This window comes from Manis javanica, chromosome 3 (assembly GCF_040802235.1).
Source record: "Manis javanica isolate MJ-LG chromosome 3, MJ_LKY, whole genome shotgun sequence".
Taxonomy (NCBI): domain Eukaryota; kingdom Metazoa; phylum Chordata; class Mammalia; order Pholidota; family Manidae; genus Manis; species Manis javanica.
The window spans coordinates 27,739,074-27,760,239 of NC_133158.1; the positions used below are offsets into that span (position 1 = coordinate 27,739,074).

General features: G+C 40.8%; 1 protein-coding gene across 4 annotated transcripts in view; it reads left to right on the forward strand.

The window, feature by feature from the left end:
- The first annotated feature begins 472 nt into the window (after window positions 1–472).
- GRM7 (glutamate metabotropic receptor 7) overlaps window positions 473–21,166 on the forward strand; it is a 933,157-nt gene continuing 912,463 nt past the window's right edge. For all 4 annotated transcript variants that reach the window (XM_037019391.2, XM_037019392.2, XM_073230966.1 and 1 more), the window contains exon 1: window positions 473–1,342. In XM_037019391.2, coding sequence (XP_036875286.1) covers window positions 824–1,342 — 519 coding nt within the window. In that variant the 5' untranslated portion in view covers window positions 473–823. The remainder of the gene's footprint in view (window positions 1,343–21,166) is intronic.

Below are 21,166 nucleotides of genomic sequence, written 5' to 3' on the forward strand. Positions count from 1 at the left end.
AGACTCCTGTATTTATGTACGTTTTTCTTTGGAAAAACTGGCACAGACCGATCAGCAGTTGAGACTGGGGTCTCTCTGTTCCCTTTCATCACTGGCTTTCCCTCCTTGCGACTCCCTCGCAGCCTTCTGGAGCGAGAGCCGGGTCTCCCCACTTTAGGGTTGGGAGCAGGCAGCTTCAGACATCCCGACCCCATCCCGAGGCCCATTCCACCCGTGCCTAGAGGTGTGTGGGGGTGCTAGCGGGAGCGCGAGAGGCTTCTACTGTGGGGTTGGAGCAGGAGTGCAGCCCTCGCCTAAAACCTGCAATCCCCAGATTCCCTGGGGACCGCGCGGCTCCCAGTCGGAGGCACTCCCCCCGAGCCGCCCACCCAGCCGCCCTCCCTGCCTCGGCACGCAGCCCCTCCCTGCGTGATGATGCAAACCAGCGGGGAGGGCGGGCGCCGGGCCGGGTGGGGAGAGACGGAGAGCCTGCGAGAGCGGGAGGGAGTGGGAGGAGGAGAAGAGGGAGCCGAGCGACCATTTAAAGCGACAGCGATCCGTGCCCTCTCCCCAGTGCTGGGTGGTTGGAGAGCGCGAGCCGCAAACCGGGGAGCACGAGCCGGCGCGCCGGTAGGCGAACCCCGAGCGCAAGGCGCCCCAGTCTGGCAGGCGCCGCGGGACCCCCCACCCTCTCCGGCTGCCCCTTCTCGGGCGCCCCCACCCTCCGTGCCTGCAGAAGCCTCCGGGCTTCCCCGGAGGAGCTCACCCTGAGGGGTCTGCACCCCGGCGAGCGCGCCACTGTGCCCTCCAGCCACGCCGCCGCCACCGCGGCAGCCGGAGCAGTATGGTCCAGCTGGGGAAGCTGCTCCGCGCCCTGACTTTGATGAAGTTCCCCTGCTGCGTGCTGGAGGTGCTCCTGTGCGCGCTGGCTGCGGCGGCGCGCGGCCAGGAGATGTACGCCCCGCACTCTATCCGGATCGAGGGGGACGTCACCCTCGGGGGGCTGTTCCCCGTGCACGCCAAGGGTCCCAGCGGAGTTCCCTGCGGCGACATCAAGAGGGAGAACGGGATCCACAGGCTGGAAGCGATGCTCTACGCCCTGGACCAGATCAACAGTGATCCCAACCTGCTGCCCAACGTGACGCTGGGCGCGCGGATCCTGGACACTTGTTCCAGGGACACTTACGCGCTCGAACAGTCGCTCACTTTCGTCCAGGCGCTGATCCAGAAGGACACCTCCGACGTGCGCTGCACCAACGGCGAGCCCCCGGTTTTCGTCAAGCCGGAGAAAGTAGTTGGAGTGATTGGGGCTTCGGGCAGTTCGGTCTCCATCATGGTAGCCAACATCCTGAGGCTTTTCCAGGTAGGGGGGCGCTCCCTCCGGGGCAAAGCGCTCCATAGAGCCCCGCGCTCTTAATCCTAAAGGCTGGCTTGGACTCCAGGGGTGCCGGGTCAGGTCTGTTATCGCACATTTCCCTCCCTGGAGAGCCTGCCGAATCCCTCCCACCCCACCCAGGGAGGTACCTTCCCTGCTTGGTTCATCTCCCTTCCATCTCTCCCCTGTCCGCGCTCTACTTCATCCGGCTTGACATCCTGGATTTATGGTCCCATTCACACGGACCAATCTGCGAAAAACACGGCGATGATTTAAATGGGTTTGCATTAGAATGAAATATGGTCCGAAAACAGGTTTGTAAAACTGCCGGGCTCTTGTGAGAGCCGGTGAGAATATGAAAAATGAGAAGACGCCTTGAAACTGGGTATTTCTAAACTCCCCAGATTCCTAACCCCAAACCGCCTGGCAAGCCGCAGCTGCCCGGGACATTCTCTAGAAGACCTTAGGGAGACACTTCCTAAACTGAGGGCTAGGTCTTCAACTACGTGTGGGCGTTAATCGGTCATCTCTCTCGGGTTGGATTTCCCGACCTGTAGCCTGTCTTCGCGAGGGCTTGGGGCGGTAGGCGCAGGGACACTCCCCAAGTGGGGAGATGCCACCAGCAGACGTGGCCCCCCGGTGATTTGCTCTGGGCAGTTGTGTGCACCGTCTAAATTGCATTTGCAGTTCGACCACTGGCAGGAGCTGGGCGATCAGCTTTCTATTCTACTCCTGCCACTTCAGATCACAGAGATGAGCTCATGCTAACTGCGAAACAAAATCGCTTTGGCTGCCTCCTCCCTGCGCCCATCCTTTCCCACGACTCCCCTAACGCAGCCCCCAAGCCCAATCCTCAGCTCCGAGGATGATTCCCGGAGCCTCGCAAGAAGGCTCCTGGAGGGAGGCCCTGGGGTGCTCTGGGCACCGCCTGGGCAATCCTGCTCCAGCGCTGGAGGGCATCGGTGACAATGGGAGGAAGGCGGATCCGGGGCGGCCGGCGGTGGGTGCTACTGCAGTGCTCTGCCTGCCGCCTGCTCCCGTTACTGCACTGGGTATAAGAGGATGGTGTCTGCATTAAGAAACTGAGTTTCAGGGTTTGCGTGACTGTGGGTTCCCTTCTTGTTTCTCCGTGTTTCTGACTGTGTATCTCTCTCCGTTTTCCTCTCTGCTCTGTTTTATTTTAATTTTTTCTCCCCTTCAATTTCAGCCTCTATTCTCCTTCCCTACCCCAAACCCCCAAGTTTTTTGTTCATCTTTGTCTTGAGATGATCCTTTCCTAATGCACAGCTCTCTCCCTGCTTGGTAGGAACCCAAACCCAGCTAATCCCATCTCCAGGTGTTCAGGCTGATCCTGATGCCTTTACGTTTACCCTATCTGTGGAATAGGCTTCCTCTCAAGTGCTTTCCCTAAGGATGTTGGATTCCTGTAGGGGACTCTGTGAGATTCGAGCTGTCACCGCCCCAGCCCCCAGCAGTGTGAAGTTTGCCTCAGAAGGAGGGGTACCCATCCAAGGCTGCAGCCTGGTGTGGCCCCACTGATTCTCTGAGCACAGCTAATGCTTACTGACTATGCCACCACGGAGATCCCTAGATGTTTGCAAACCCACAGGTGCTTCAGGGGCAGCCTGCACTCCCGAGTTGATGCTTTGGGGAAGAGCCTGGCCTGTTGTAAGCAAAACCCAGAAGCACTTCCCTTAGTCTCTGAGCTTAAAGCTAGACAAGTTGAGGGGCAGTGCTGCAGGAGGGGGTGAGGCCAGAGATCACCTGAGAACCAGTGCGGCTACTCACCGCGCTTTCCCTGGAGCCCTGGGGTTGAAGGCACTTCTGGTGTTTCACATGTTTAAATTATGTTGGTGCCTGTTTTTCTCTGCTCAGAGCATGGGCAGCACTGCAGATGGGCCTGTCTGTCTGACAGAGAGTAAAATGTTAAATTCAAGAGAGGGATTGCAGACTGGGATGAAGGACTGTGTTTGCTGAAAAAGATTCCAGGGGGAGCTGGTTTCTCCTCTCATATGTGAACCTGAGACACTTGTGAGGAAAGAAAACGGCTTGCCTTCTGCTTAGTTCCCCCATTCCCTGGGCTGGGAAGGAAAGGAGCTGAATGCCAATGTTAGCAGTGTGGGTTGGGACCAAAACCATTCAGAGAAAACACTGTCATTTTCCTCTAATTTGCAAATTGCAGCTATTCATGTTGGATTGAACAGCTGAGGGAAAAAGAGCCCCCAGTTTTCACCTGCATTTATTGCGAAGAGGCTGGTAGGAGGAGGAATGCACCAACTTGCAGCTCGTGCTGCAAGCTGGCTGTAACCATTGATGTGGGCATCTAGTTAGCCATTGCTCGTATTGGAGTATCTAGATATGAATTCCAAAAGTCACTTTCAGTAGCCTTGTTTTGCATGTGACTTTAGAAGCTCCTGGTATGCACATCTAATCCCTAGTTTCCCAGCCTCTGTAAGCCAGCAGAATGAATAGAGAGAATAGTGGTACACTGACCCATTGTTCAAAGGCACAGTCAATTTAAGAAGAGAGAAGAAAGGTAGGTGAATCTTCTCTGGGATTGTAGGGTTCAGCTCAATTAAGATTGTCCTATATAGAAGAAACTCCTCTAAATGATTGAATTCTTAGCTCTCCAGAGATGTGAGTTTTCATTAGCCTTCTGGGTCGCTGTAGGGACCATGCCAAACCTATCATTTGAGACAAAAATGTGTGGTAAAATAATCTTCTAGGTTGAGGGTAGGAGTCTTTAGTGACTAAATGGCTGAGTGCTAAGCACTGGGAAGCAGGAAGGAGCAATGAGATAGTAATAAATGTAGCAAATGCTGATGCTACCAGCAAAGCCTGGGATGAAGTTCTTCTCTGGAAAATGAGGACATGGGCAGGAATGACTACTCAGATGTAAATAGTGTCTACGACTTCTGACTCTCATTTGCCTGCCGGTGTACCAGACCAAAGATAGGAGCTGAGCAAGCCCACCCTCTCTCCCCTCTCTGTGCACCCTGAACTGGTTAGTGAGTGACATGTCAGAGGATAGGAATCATCTCCAGGGGGTCTTTCAAATCCAGGAATCTGAGGCTAATGAAATTAATGTGTGGCCAGAGCTCTGCCAACTAGAATTAAGTCACTACAGTTGCCCTGCGATGGATTTCAGCCTCGAAGAAGCATCAGGAAGGAATTTCTGGAGGTTGTTTCTGAGCCTGCACAAAAGAATATTCTCCTAATGCTAAGAAATATTAAATGTAAATTAATATTGACTATGAGTAACATATTTAAAAAATAAACTCCGAGTGGGGATGGCTTTAAGTGGAGAGCTTATATAGTATGGTGTCCAAAGGATAAATCTCCCCTGACCCCTGTTTTATGGGCCATAAGTAAGATATATTATAGTGGAAAGTAATGGGAATGTTTTTATTCAAGGCTTCTCTGTTACTGACTTGAGAGCAAACATTCTGAGAGTATAAATTACTCTTGTTACATCCTGACTATGAGTGAACAGTATTTCATGTGCAGTGACATGGTCTTAGCTATACACTTGGAATTGAATGGCATCTGTTCCAGCTGTTTTGTTCCCTCAGAAGCAACTAGATGGAAAAATTGTCAACTTGACCCCATTGGAGTATATTGCAAATCTAAACTTAGGGACCTTGTACCATAAATGAAATGCATTTGTAAATTTTTTTAATGTTTTCTTTCTAGTCAACTGAAACTTGAATATAATCAAACTTTGGGGGCAACATTTACACACAAGTACCTAGTTTTCTTCCTTTCTTCTTTTTTTCCTTCTCTATCCTCACATAGACCAGGGCACCAAGGATGGTGTGGTATTAATGTAGTGGGAAAATTTTTTTAAAAACAACTCTTGCCTACTCTTTAAATTTTCATAAATACAGGTGTCAGTGCTGTTTGGATAATCTCTGCCTCCACATTTACTGTGTTTCGGGAAATTTACCTAACAGATGGTGAGTGGGCAATTTTTAAAGGGGCATTTTTTAAAAGAGCAGAGAGGGAAGGAATAGAAACATCTACATCCTACATTTGAAGATACCTCCATGTGTATTATGTATACATAGCCATACAATTAGGATGTCTTTGGGCATTTTTCTCTTCAAGAAAATTGAAATAATGGGTGCCTTTACTTCAACTTCATAAGCATTTAGAGTTTAACAAGTCATAAATGTTCCATTTCTTACATATGTAGTTTGTTTCATGGATTTAAAAGACCATAGTGGGATCACACAAAGTGCACTCTACTTTCAATCCTGTCAGTAATTAGTGATGTTACCCTAAATATGCAACTTAATTTTTCTAGGCCTCATTTTCCTCATCTTATTTTTATTTTATTTTTCTAAATATAGTTTCTAGAAGTGTCTAATCTCTTTGTCTCATAGTTTAGCTTGGAGAAAACCTGCTCTTGTCAAAACTCCATGACATTGCGTTTTCGACTTCAGCTTAGAACTTTGAGTTTGGGGGAACTTTTTAAGGGAATTTTAACACAGCTATCTTAATTAATATCAGTATAGCTGATTTTCCATATTCAGACTTTTTCCCTTGTTCTTTTACCCATGTGCTCTTCAGTCACATATATCAAGGAGGGAGGTAAGGAAAATGACCTCCTGAGTGTCTCATTCCCCATGGCCCTGAGACACAGAGCAGGAAGTAAGAATTGTGGTATTTGTAGGAGCAGATACAGCTTTCATTATTGAGTGTTCTGTCCCTTTTCTTCTTGCTAAAACACCAGGCTTTTCTTTTGGAAAACTGCCAGCTCTTGACTTTTGTCTCCTCCCTGGCCCTAGGCATGAGTCACTTCTTCACTGAGCACAAACGAAGCAGGTGATTGGTTCGGTTTTAAGCATCTGACCTTGACTGGGCCTATCAGAATCCTCCCCAAAACATGTGTCAGAAAAAAATAAATAAAAAGCAGAAATAGCCAGGAGATAGGGCTCTGGTACTCCCAGAGGCCATTCAACACAAGAAGAGACTGTATAGAACAGTCAGGCAGAGGTAAGCAGGGCTGGGTGATGGAGAGAAGCTGAAGCCCTGTTGATACTCTGGAGCTCCTAAATCCAACTGTATCAGACCCTGGCTGCATCCCTGAGTATCCAGTACTTCTTTAAAAAGAAAAAAAATTCCTTTCACTATTTTTAGTTTGTTTTCAGCCATGTGTAATTCAAAGAAGCCTCATAGGTGAAACAGGTTTCAGTTTCCTGCCTAAATGTAATGGTTGCTGACTCGCATTCTTTAAGTGAAAATTAATACATGATATTTTCTTTACTTTAAATATAATCCTCCTTCCCCGAGTTTAGGATATTCAAAACTCTGCATCCTTCTCAACTCTTCCCCACATTTACTGTAATAGCTTTAAGCCTGTGTGAGCACATTTTTCGCATCTGAATGCAGTTGAGGAAGAGGGCAAACACTTCCCTTGTAAATGGCAGCTTATGATCTGCCTCCTGTTTGAAAGCCTGAGAACTGTTCTGGGTTTCTTTCATTAAAGCAGGTCTTTGGTTGATGTCTCTAGGGTACAAAAGCATTTTCATGGCATAATGGAATACAAAGTACATTAAACTCCAGGGTCACTCTACAGTAAGCATCAGGCCTAACTCTACTTCTCACCCCCTTTTACTTTAAATAGGCAAAAAAGAAGAGTTGCAAACCCATTTCCCCAACAACTAAAATTCATAGATGACTACAATTTGAGGATGTTTATGCAACATATCCTTAGGCTAATGAACTAATGGACTCTTTGCCAATTAGCACAGTACATATACGTGCTTTATACACTTAATTAAAAAAATCTTTTTAAAGGTAAACATTTATATGAAAAAGCATTGTGCCAGCACACTTAATATAACAGTATTTCCATGATTGACAAGTGACCTTTCAATTATATTTACTGCTAAATGTTTCTTGAATTAAGTTATTATAAGGTCAAAAATAAAATAATATGAAATTACAATGGTATAGGATATTTATCTCATTTTATGAGGACAGTTCTAGTTTCTTTTCAATAATAATAGTAGTGACCACAATAATGATTTGAATCTTTACGGTGAGCCACTATGCTATGTACTATAAATACCTCATCTCATTTAGCTCTTAAAATAGTTCTACAAAGGGCATATTATCAGTCCCACTGTACAGCTGAAGAGAGTGATTCTCACAGCTCAAAGTCACATAGCTGCTCAGTAGCAAAGTTTAGATTCAAACTTAGATTTGTCTGATAATACCAGGGTTATTAACCACTACGCATACTACTGAATTGTTGCACAAATGCAGAAAGGCCTAAAATAATTATAGATTTGTCTATCCTGAAGTTGTAGCAGTTTAAGGACATCAAATTTGCTGGTTGCCTAACTATATCTACTTACAGAAAGAAATAATATTTTATTTCAATTCCAAAACAAGATTGATTTTGTAGATCCATAGAAACTTGAGCACACAAATCGTTAATTCCAGTGAAAGTCACTTATTCTCCATTATTTAACAGGTAGCCCTGTATGCAGACACTAAATATATGGTAGCCTTTTCAGTCAAATAAATGAGAAAATATGTTTCTTCTTGTCTTGGTTCAGTGCCCATCATTATGGATTATGATGGTTCTTCCTAAACTTTAGTTCATTCACTCCACTCTTTGTATAAACCTCAAGTGGGGAAATCCATCATTCAGATAAATGTGCAAAGTGAGAGGACTGTATTAATACAATTGCTGAAAGTCAAGTTGATAGAGCACAGAAAATACATCCTAATAAATGCAGCATTAATGTTTGTGTAGGCCGTGAAGTGAAGGGTAGGAGCATTTTCAGTTTAATGGATTATTTTGCCTCTTCCTATAAAAGTGCTGCAGCTTAATAGTTTTATAATTGATCATTTACAGAATTTTCCATTCCTGGGTGTTGTGCTTTCTCTATTCTGTGGCTTCTGATTCTCTCTTGTTCTTGATGGAAGATAGCAACAAAGCCACTTCATGGGCTCAGCCTCTTTTTCCGCATTATTGTTCAGATGAAAATATTTCCATTTATTAAAGTACTATTTGTACATTTTTATCGTGTTTTAAACTTGACTGTGTTTGAAAATATAGCATAGGCAGAAGTAATGGGGGATATGTTCCTGGAGAAAACATAATTTTATTAAAAGAATTATCAGAGTTTTTATGTAGGAGTTAAGAATCAAATTCTGGAGTTAGAACAGAATTTAAATTCATACTCACCACTTATTGCCAGTCTCATCTTGATCAAACAGGTACCACACCTCTCATCAATTTCCTTATCTTTGAAAAGGGAATAATAGAAATGTACCTGTCTGATAGAGTAATTGTAAGGATTGCAGAAAATATGCTTGGAATATTTTAGCACTGATTTTAGCATGTGATGAGTATTCAGTGCATTCCAAAGCTATTATTTTATTATTTTGCTATCATTAAATATCACTATTACTTATATGCCATTATTGCTAAATTTGCTGTAAAACAACCGTATATATAATATTATAGTATTATGTGAATAATAAAATATGTGACATATTATACCATATTGTTATATGTAAAGTATTATATGTAAAATATGTAATGTATTATGTGTGTGTGTGTGTGTGTGTGTGTGTATGTGTGCAGAAAGAGAAAGATCGAGAACACTTCAGTGACACTATTCAGTAGAAATAGAATTTCCATGGCACTGATCACGACACCTAATGAATTCGGTGAACTTCAGAAAGCAGAGAGGCTAAGAGCAGTGGGCTTTGAGGTTAGCCAGCCCCCAGTGTGAATTACATTGTAACCCTTTTCTGTCTACAGAACTTTGAGGGAATTATTTAAACTATCTGAGCTTTACTACTAGTTTCCTTATCTATTTTTTTCCAGAAATATTTATGAAGCATCCCCCTCATGCACTGCTTTAAAGTGCTTGGACGTATCAGTGACTAAAATAGACAAGGGCTTCCTTTCTCTCTCTTCTTCGTCCATCCTCTCTCTCCTCTCTCTCAGTTTATATTCTCCTGTGGAAACAGATGGTATAAATCAATTCTATGGTATGTTAGAAGTTGATGAATGCCATGGGATGAAGAAAAGAATGTGAGGCCCGCTGAAGAGTGCTGGGCTGGGAGTTCCGGAAGGGGTGTACCGCTGGGTTCCAGTCAGGGTGATTTCATCACGTGACATTTGAGTGCAGACTTGAAGTGAGGTAGTTGTGGGAATGGATTGGGGCAAGACTGCTCCCTGGTAACAGGAACCACCAGTGCCCAAACTCTCAGGTAGACATAAGCCTTGCAGTTGGAGGAATGTCAAGGAGACCACTGTAGCTGAGTAAATCAGTGGGGAATAAGGGGCAGCAGGAGGGCGTGGGGCCATCACATGCATTTTGTATTTTACTCTCCATGTAGGCAGCCAGTGTTAGGATTTTAGCAGTATTGTGACATGATCTGTCTCTCACTTTAAGAAAATAACTCTCTGCAGTATTACAGATAGGAGGAAAGAAGGGAGTCATGAGAACTCTCAGAAGGCCATTGCAGGTGTTTGTGGCAAGGAAGCTGGTTGCTTACACCGGGATGTTAGCAGCGGATGCTCCAAGAAGTGATCCATTTAGAAGGCTGTGACACCACTTCCCCAGCTGTTTGAATGTTAGATATGAAAGGAGGAGAGGCAAGAAGGGCGAATCCAAGATTTGGGCCCAGGTTCCTTTCATGTGAGAAGGAAAAGGCTTGTGGGATTAAAGATCAGTATTGAAGGTATGAGATTTGAGGTGGTTTCTGGACATCCAAGTCGAGATATGGAATATACAGTTTGGATATACAAGTCTGCAGTTCTGATGAAAACCCTAGATTAGACATACATTTTAATAAAATGGAGATACTAAGAATAATTACATGGAAGTACTATTGTAAAGATTAAGTGAGGTAATGAAAGTAACACTGTGTTCTCAAAACATTTAATAACTATTAGCTAAAAATAGTTATCTGAAATAAAAAAAATCCTAATTTCTTTGTTTCTGCAGTAAACTGAACAAATTGGTGTTACAAGTATTTTAATAGTATTTGTGACACCATTATTTTGGTCTAGACATCATAACTACAAACATTTAGAATAAACATTTTGATCTACCTTTCACTTCAATACAGTAGTTGTACCCATATTCTCTAAGTTTTAAATTAGTTGTGATAGGATACCCCTTTAATTAGAAGTAATTCTGAGTTACAGTGTGAATTATATATATATACACACACACATATATGCACATACATATATACAATTATGTTATGCCTCATCAAACTCATTTGAGAATTTGCAACTCTGTTACATGATAGTTTAAGCAGTTATGTAGATATTAAAGGAAAAATAATGTGTTTGTCTTATAATATCCATATGAGCACCTTCTTTGAACTAAGCATTTCACATCTTCTGTTCTTTGCAATTGAAAACATATTAGTGAAAATTTTATCTTACAAGTTTTGAACTCCCTTTAGGTACTTACAAATCCTTAAACAGCCTTTGTGGCTTAACCAAAATTCTGTTCGTTCTTCACTTGGCTACTAGATTGGTCTAAGCATGTACTTACTCTAAAAAATGCATGACCACATTGTCTCTGCACATCCATAATTTTATTTTAACACTATCATTATGTAAACTATATTTTAATTGTAATTATAACAAATTTTATATCAAACACATTTATTTCTAGTGTTCAGGGGAGAACAGCATGCAGTAAATTTTATCAAAATATAGCATCTGAAGAACAGAACAGAGGGTAATTGTGTAATTCTGTATTCACTGTAATTAAGTTCAATGGCATTGGCATAATAGAACTAAGATTGAAAAAAAAAACATTGAAGCACTATGGCTCCCTCTCCTAATACACCCCTTTCACATCAGAGAACCCAGACTTAGCATTTTTCTGTACAGAAATGGAGAAAGGAAGAGGCCTGGGGATCAATGACAAGCATGAGAAGGATGGAACTATGAGAAGCAAGATGGAAATGCAATATCGCTTTTAAATGTGGTAGGTGGGGAAAACCTACTCACATGTATGCTTACAAGGACCATGTTTTCTGAAACAGTTAAGCCCAATGTCAAATAAGCTGTCTCACCTTCCTCTGAAGTAGGGAAATACTTCATCTTTGCTTCTTGTTTCTTGATAATTGGTTGAGAAGATTAGCACAAGAACCGTATCTCATGAGCAAAGTACATTGCTTTGAAATAATTGGCCCTCTCTCAGTGGCCACTCTCCAAGCTTGCTCCCTCTCTCTCTCTCTTGGGCTTGTTTAAGTGTGGAGTGTAGGAGTGGGTTATGAGGGAAGACCATTGGAATTTTAGTTATCTTCAGGAGGCAGTATAGTGTAACAGTAAGAGTGTAGGCCTTGGACGTGGTTCAAATCCTTGCTTTCCCTTTGCTAACCATATGAGCTTGGGCATTTTGCCTTGTTTCCCGGGACTCAGTGTTCCTGTGTATAAGATTCTGATGATAATTTCCATCCTCACAGGACTATTCTTAAGGTTAAGTGAGGTTACTCATGCCAAGCACTTCATACAAGGTCTGCTTATTACAATCACCATCACCCTCACCATCACCATTCCTGGTGCTGCCCTCCCTGTGCCTTATTCCATTGTCCCCCGTTCCACTAGTTCTGTCATGTCCGGCACAAGGGGAGGGTTGTCACAGAGCATTTGCTTCCACTCTGCCCTAGTCATCCAGGTGGCTGGACCAGGGCGCAGCTTTCCTTGCTTCTCACTGAAACAAGCCCTGTTTTGTGAAGGGAAGTGGGATGTTGAGGCCAGGGGGGGTCAAGGGGAGAGAATTTTGTCTCTTCTTCACCTGAGGGACTGAATGAAATGTTCAAGCTTCAGGAGAAGGATCAAGAAACAACATGATTTATTTTATTTTGATGATTAAGAACAAATCAGACAGACCGGATTTGAACTCACTGCCCTCATGTACTGGCAGTGTTGCTTCTGTGATCCCTTGGAGCTGAGTCTGCACCTGAAACAAAGGCCTAGTGATATGCTCTGTCACTGAGTGTTGCTGTGAGTGATTAGTGAGTTGATCCTTTTAAAGCATTCAACATATTGTTTGGTATATAGTAAGCACTTAATGAATTTGAGCTTCCATGACTACTACCATTACTAATATTATATTGCTAAGTAGTTGAGAAAATTTAATTCCCTTCCTTTTCTTAAATTGAATGAATCCTTTGGACAACCAGTGTGCTTTGATTAAGTGCGGCTTTGAAGAAATCCTCATGAACCCAAGGTCCTTCAACTCTGCTCCTACTCAGGGTCAGATCTGTTACTACCACTAAACACATTCATCACCACCGTCACTGTCACTGAACTAACCCTACTGAGTGCTTTCCATGTGCCAGGCACCAAAAACAGCCCCCTGTATATGCACTGTATCATATTGTTCCCACACTCAGGTAGGGAACATTATCATTATCATCCCCAGTTTATAGATAAAGGCACTGAGGTATTGAGAAGTGAAGCCATATGACCCACATCAAGATACAGAGCCAGGATATTCAAACCCCTGTCTGTCTGACCTCAAGAGACCTTAAGTATTATTACACTGTATCCCTGTAAGAAAAATTTGCTCCCAGCCATTCTAGTAAGAGTAGAGAAGTTTCTCAATCCCCATTTCCCTCTGATCCCCATGCCACCCTAGGAGGGAGAGAAAGGAGCCTCTCAAAGCCCAGTCAAAGGGAACCTACTCCCTTTTGCCTTTTCTGAATCAACTAACTGCTGTTTACTTTCCTTCCTGAGAATCCACGCATGTTCCTTTTGATACTCACTGGCCTTTTGGTACTCTTCATTCTGTCCATGAGTCATCTGCTCTATTTAATGTTAATTTATTTGAGGTCAGGTATAGGGTCTTACTCATCTTGAAGTACAATTATCCCCTTTAACATCTAACCTAGTGCTTTTCTTCTTGTAGGACATCTGCATATATTTGACTTTTATTGAATTGTGCTTATCAAAAGGACATTAAAAGCTATACAGAAAACACTTTCTTATAAGGAAAACCTTCTAAATAAGATTCTAGCTGTTTATTTTATTTTTTTTGGATTATTAAGTTACAGATCTTCAGGTATTTTTTTTTTAGATTAAGTACTTGATATGGCCTTTACCATATAATGATAAACCTGAGTTGTCTGTCAAACCTAGGAGGCTTCACTGGCTTGTAACTTAGCCTGCTGGTTTTGTGTTACTGACTTTTCCATTTACAGTGATTTTATTTGACCTTGGATAGGGTGAGGCTGGGTGGGAAGGTACATCCTAGAGCATAAACTGGTTTTCTAGAGAACTAACTAAAGTACTACAGTCCTTTTGTATTTTTTCAGAACTCATCAGTTGTTTTATTTTATAATTCCATTCATTCAGGAAGTATAAAACTGTTCTCAACATGTTTATCCTACTATGTTCATCTTCTTTTTCTTAGTTTTAATGAGCAGAGGGTACCCTAATTTAGAAAGCCATAACCACCAGGCCCACGGGGATAAGAATAAGTCTCTGAGGGGTTTTTTTTGTCTCCCCCATTAATATTAGCTAATGTCTGAGTACTTACTAAGTGCAAGGAACTTAGCTGACCATTTTCAGTGGATTGTGCCATTTAATCCTTTGATAGTAATACATTAAAATATATGTTATTATGATCTCCCATAATGTACATGGAACAGAACCTCTGAAGTAGGTATTTGTTCATTAAAATATGGTAGAAGTGGAACTTGGAATCAGGACTCTTTGACTCCCAAATCAGTGATTTTTACCACTAAAGCAAAGTTGTATTACTCTGTGAGAGTAGATTAGTTGCTAAAACTTCCTCATCTCTAACTTTCTATAATGAAGCGTTGTTTCCTGATTGTAAGCTTAACACGAGTTGAAGAGGGCATGAAGGAATTCTAGCCTATTGAATTGAATTTTTCTTAAATACATATGAGGTCTGTTTTGTGATACCAGTTCACTCATTCATTCTTTCAACATACATTGAATGTCTGCTATGTACAAAGGCATTTTAGGGCACACACGTCATAGCGGGGTGAGTGGCCCTTCCACAGAAGGGAGCCTTGGATTGGTTTTCCTGGTATCAGGAGGGGTTTGTTGTTTGGAGCCTAGTTTGTCCCATATATATATATGAATATTTTAAATTGAAGAAATATGTATATATTTATATTTAAATTTTAAATAAAATACATGCATATATGTGTGTGTGTGTGTGTATATATATATATTTCTGTATATATATACATTTGTATATCTATGTATATTTAATTTGGCTTTGCTATCAAGTAGCACATGAAATTATTAGCAGATACACAAACAACACAGCAGGGAGCTAGCCAATCAGATTTAATTCAACAGCTTGCTTATTTTGTAGATTCGTGGTTGTGATTTTATATCTGCAGATATATTTGCTGAAGAAAATGTTTGTACACTTTACGCAAAATTAAATTCATTTAACATCAAGACAGCATGTCTCAAAAGTCTCAGTACAGTTTTAATTTTTAATATAGCATCAGAAATGTGGAATTACAAACATACCTCCAAACCATTTGAAGGTTAATTACTTGCATTTCCCTTATACTTCTTTATTTCTGTGAAATTTGAATAATAAATATTTAATTGTATTTATCTATTTCTCTTTCTGATTGGAGATAATAAACACTGAGTGAAACAAAAAGTTATAATTAAAGTATATTCTTCAAAATGATCAAAACTAAGGAAATGGCAAAGAAATTCAAAGAATTAAAGTTTCCAAGGGTGCTTTTTTCTGACTGTGTAGTATTTCTTCTCCTGAAGGAATTGTCTTGAAGCTCTACTAAGACTTTTGGGACACCTTGTTTAATAAGCAGCTGATTTGTGCCTGAGACTACACCATGCACTAGAGATTCTAGAATTAGTATAATAATAATGATATATGTATTATTAATTACATATACATATATATAATATGAACAACAATAACATAATAATAATATAAACAATACATCTTCAAAAACCTTCCTTGCAAGAAAGTATAGTGTACTGGGAAAACAAATGAGCGAACTACACTAAAAATGGCAGTGATCCTTGTACGCTAATGTGCTGAAGAATCATGGCAGGCATGCTAAGCAGGCTGGTTCCTGGACCCTCTATCTAACTGTCAGGTATAAGGTCCTGCAAACTATTTTTGATTCACATCTGCAGGAGAGTCTGAGGTGGATGTCCTCGGTTGTCCTCAACCTTGAGTGTGCATAAGATTTGCCAGGGTATTGATAGAACACAGATTGCTGGGCTCCACTCCCAGAGTTGCTGAATCAGTAGGTTTGTATTTCTAACTAGTCCCCAGGTTGCTGATGTTGCTGGGACAGGAACTGCATATCATGAACCACTTGTTTGTGGAAAATACCTTCCCAAACACTGCAGTATGGGATTGTACCTGTCACAAACAAGCTATGCACAGAGTACCATGGAGGAGGACAATGGGACTACCCCAAGTTGGCCAAAGGTGAAAATAATAGCTAGAATTGATTGACACAGGAAAGATTATAATAAGTGTACCTACATTAGCTCACTTAATCCTTTCAATAAAGTATGTAGGTTCAATTTAGCATTCCCAATTTAAAGGGGAATCTAGAAAAGGTGATTAGTTTGCCCAAGTCATAAACAGTATCAGATTTAAGAATTCAAATCTAGGAAGTCTGATTCCAGAGCCCATTCTCAACCATTCTGTTTATAGAGAGGAGTAAAAGGAGGTCAGAGAAAGCTTCCTGGAGGGTCTGGCCTCTGAATATAAGTAGAAGGATGAATGGTCATCAATACGTTACTCATTTTGGGGTGTGTGTGTGTGCAGTGGTGGGTATCAGGGCTTCCAGAGGAAACAGCCCTCCCAACAGATCTACTCTAAGCAATTGTGGTTATTAGGAGTCTAGAACAAGAACTGAGAAGGGTTCTAGTAACCTGAGGTTAGAATTCCATATCTGTGAGTAATGACTTTAGCTGAACTAATAGGAAGTAGGTAAGAGTGACTTTCCTTGGTTTTTGCATGTAAGAAGAACTTTAGAGATCATCTCTCTAGTGTTAACTCATCCATGGAGGAATATCAACAGGGACTAGATTCCTTCTGTCTCCCAGCTCCCACAGCTTAGCATGCTGCTGTGACCCCCATGGCTGCAAGGTGTCTGCTGAACCTCTCACAGTGTTCCAACCATTCAGGCGGGAAGAAAGGAAAGGAAAGAAAAGAATAAGGGGGAGAAAAAGCAGTCTCTAAATCAGGAAGCATATTATTTGCCACAAATTGTTAGGGAACTTCCACCTAGATCTCATCAGCTAGGGCTTGAAATTGGCTGCCTTAGCCTTAAGGATAGTGGGGTCTCCTAAACCAGGGCTCTAAAAGGAATGAGTAAGGAGGGAGTGGTTGTTGCTTAGGCAGCTATCAGTGTCTGCACGGATTTTGTCCCCACTATCCCAAACAGATACCCCCAACCTCTATTTTACTCCATGTGTTTTACTCTGAAGACTGGTAACGGAAACTTTACTTATCTGTACATAGCCTCTTAGAAAGGGTAAAATTATATCCTCATACAAACCCCTAGAGAGCTTTTTTCTTCTAAAAACTCTTTGAAAACTCTTCAAGGTTGAAGACATTTTGATCTTAATTTAGTAACTTGCAGTGGATTATCCTGGAATGACATCCTCTTTCTGCAGATGTTCTTTCAGGCTCTAGAAAATTATGGAATAAGTGGACAGAGAAGTTTTATGGTACATATATAAGTGATATGAATCTCTTCAAAATAAAAATTCCAGTTAGGGATCAAAAGGCATTTCATGTCTTTGCTATTTTTTTCCCTTCACTCTACATTTTCACAAATTTTCCTTTTCGAATGCCTTTGAACACATCTGTGTGATGTCACCTATCCATTTCTCCTATCCTATTCTCTTCTGTCTGAATTCTTTATTACTAAACTTTCTTCAATGCGCTGCATCTTACTTCTCTTTGTCAAAAGGGTTTCTCTGGGTCCTCACTCCTTCTCAGCCCATATCTGGACTCATATCTCAAACTAAAGCTACGGTCTACTATGACTTCTCCATTCCTTGAAGAACTTGCCTTTGTGGAAAAAAAAAAGTAGGTTTACTGATTAATTTGAAAGATAAGCAATATGTGGGCTGCCTCTGAGAACTGAAAAGTAAGATAAAAATATAAACATTGGGAAGAAATTTAGAGTTGATCCTGTTCAAAGACTTCATTTTGCAGGTGAGGTAGCTGAGGTCTAAAGAAAAAAATACATTCATTTAACATTAAGCAGCAAACTTTAAAGCTCGGTGGTGTGACGCACGGGAAGTTCATTCACACTCACTCAGGAATTTAGTATGGACTTTGGTGGTTTGCGAGTCAGTTTGGTGCTCAGTGATTCAGGAACCCACCACCTTCATCCTGTGGCTCTACAGTTGTCTCAAAAGGGGAAAGAGAGAGGAAGTTGCAAGGTCATTTATCATTATCCTTCAAATATAAACTCTAAATATCAGTTCCAGTCACATTCTTTGGAAAAGAAGCAGTAATGTGGATATTGTCCATGGTTGGTTCTAGTGATGCCTGTACCATCTAGAGGAGCTAATTGAAGTCTTTACTGAACAGCTTGTCATTTCTGCCACAGTGCATGTGTGATTAGCCTAATGCAAGATGGGTTTAAGTATGTACATATTTATAAACCTGTGTATAAACACACACATGCACACACACACTTTAGTATAAGCTGATATTTGGGGCTTCTGCCTTATGAAAAGAGTATAGGTTGAATTGATTTTTGCTGCTGCTAGCCTAGTTCAAGATGACTACTATTTCCCCTCATCCTGCTATCTCCCCCTAATCTCAGTGTCAGATGAAAATAAAAGAGATTATTCCAAAGTCTCCAGTGGTTTGAAAGATAATGAAGTGCTCAAACACTAACGATTTTACTCAGTGCAACTTTTATCAATTTGAAATGGTGAATTTGTGGAAATTAAATTTAGATTGATACAAAAAAGAAAAACAAAAAGTGATTTTTCTTTTCCACAAATACCCTGGTGGGGTATGGTGCAAAATTAATGGAAAATTAGAGGAATCCATATCTTCTTGTTGAAAAGTGAATTATTTTTAAATGTGAAAGTAATATGAACTAATTGCAAAAACTCCAAAAGTGCAAAGGCTCTGTAAAAAAAGTAAAAACTCAAAATCCCATTTCTGATAAATCATCTCTAACATTTTCAAGGAAATCTTTTGAGACTTTCCTGTGAGGGAGTTACAAACAGTGGAATTGTAAAATATCTAGTTATTAGATCCAGCTATAAAATGATTCATAACATATTTTACTTAGTAATATATTATAAGCATGATTCCATATCACCTAATAAAAATCTGTGTCATAATTTTTAATGGTTGAACAACATCCCCTTATTTACCTAACCAATAACCTACTGTTCAGCTCTTATAGCATGCCTTTTTTGATTCTCTAAACAATAAGAGAAACATCCTTGTTCATATCTTTTTGAGCATTTGTTCATTTATCTCCTTAAAATGGATTTGTACTTGAATGGCCACTTGTCAGTTTTAGTACAGGCTAACGTATTGTCTTCCAGAAAGGTTACACTGTTTTATTTCCTACTAGTAATTTAACATCCTGTATGATTCCTTACACTTTCACCAATACTCATTTTTAAAAATCTTTGTCAGTATGACAAGTAAAATATGATATCTAAATTGTTTTAATTGTATGTCTTTGATTAATAATAGTTAGATTGAACACATTTTCATATATTTATTTTTGGTTTTTCCTCTGTGACTTTATGGACTTTACCTATTTTTCCTCATTGATTTATAACAACTTTGTATATATTAATGTGTTTATTTTGGTATATGTTACATATGCAGTCTGCTTTCTTTTCATTTACCAGTTTGTGTGTACAACTTCTTTAATATTGTCAACTGTATTCAAAAACCTTTTAATGAACAGACATGTGGAAAATCATGAGTTACTCTCCTGCATTTTATAATCAATTTTATTTCCTTTTGTACAGTGTAGGGATGTAAATCCTTATTTCATATTATGATTGGGGAGGATCTATGCCCTCTGAAAGGGATTATAGACTCCATGATGCAATAATGGAAGATTTTACAGGGTAGACTGGGTCTACAGAAGAAAAGGCCATACACTCTGTTGGTGTCTGCCTTATTTATAAAAATGGCTTTTGAAGTTGTATGCGGCCATCAGATAAGCAAAGCTAATTTTTAGTATAAAATGCTAATGTTAGCAAGAAAAGATTGAATAGGCCTATAGCAGGAAGTGAAGAAGGGTTATGTGAATAGAGGTTGATTGCCCGCCCTATCCCCTCCAAAACAACTAGGACTTTACACTCTTGGACTCCCTCTTGGAGGAGTCTTGAGCCAGTCAGCCTAGCAGTATGCCAGGTAGGATGAGAAGACTGAGAAGTCCGAGTTCATCGCTGGTCCCCTCTGGAAACAAGCAGAGAGCACTGTGCCGGGCAGCGGTGATCAGTCCATGATTTGGACCCCCATAGTCCCTAAAGTCAGTATGAGACAAAGTGCCAATACAAATTCTATTGACAGTATCAATGAGGGGACATTCAGTCCTTTAAATGACCCAGCGTGGTTTTGGAGTGTACCATCCTTTGGTAAATGCTCAAAGCCATTTGACAGATCTATCTGGTACAGAGAATGAAGCTGACAGTCACATTTTGAAAAACTGAAATTTTATCCATTTGTCAAGAACAGTAGCTACTTGTTCTACTTTATTCACCCAGGTAGAAACAGATGACATTGTAGGCAGGAAGATCTTACCACATTTCACCCCTGGAGCTGGCCAAAAACTGAAGATGCTGCCTCACCAGATAGTTTGTTCTTGACACAGAGAATCTTAAAGTAGATTAGCATAATCAGCTAATTAAAGAGACCATTTGTAATTTCTACATCTCTTGTATTCATTAGGACATCCAAGTTATCCTAAAGAAACCTTAATAATAGGACACTTTTGAATATTCTTATTTGATTAGCTATAATCTTAAAGTTTTAACATCTCACCATTTTGACCATTAAAACAAGGTGTTATGGTCTCTTAGCCTCACTATAGGGTCTTGGGAAAAATCACTAATCTGAACATAATTTTCTTTTATATGAAATAGAAATGATATTATATGCTTTGAAGGACTGTTGGTAAATGAGGGACTGTCGGTAAAGCACCTCATATATAGCCTGGCCCATAAATGCTACTTGGTTAATTTTAGATAACTTTAATTTTATTTTTATTTCTAAACATTGTTCTTTATCTCTGGAACTCTAAAATTTGAGTGGAGGACTGTGGCAGCTCAGAAAGTTGTTTGGACTCCTTCAGGGCTCCATGTATATATCTTACTTCTCTTCTTAGATCATTTATGTTAGTGGAATAAATGATGCTTGGTAAGATGACTCTAGGATAATGAGAAACAAAGGGAAGGTTAACTGCACACCTGGAAATATGGATGGATTTCCATGCCCAGTGCAAATGTTGGAAAGGCATTATTCATGCCTCATAAAGAAGGTAGTGTTGAAGAACAACCAGCTTGAGGAGACTGGTTGGAAGATGAGATGAGAGACCTCGTTTCCTTCTGTGTTTACCCCACAGCTGCCCACAGGACTTCTAAGTTCTGTAGGAAGAATTCCTACCTTATACACTGGTAGTTAGAAGTAAATCATATCACATAACTAATAACTGAGAAGCACCATATTATAGTTACAATAAATGCCATTAGTTTAATGTTCCTTTGTGTTGAGTATTTTACAGTCACAGCATATTGAAGGATACAATATTATAATGGTTAAGAGTGTA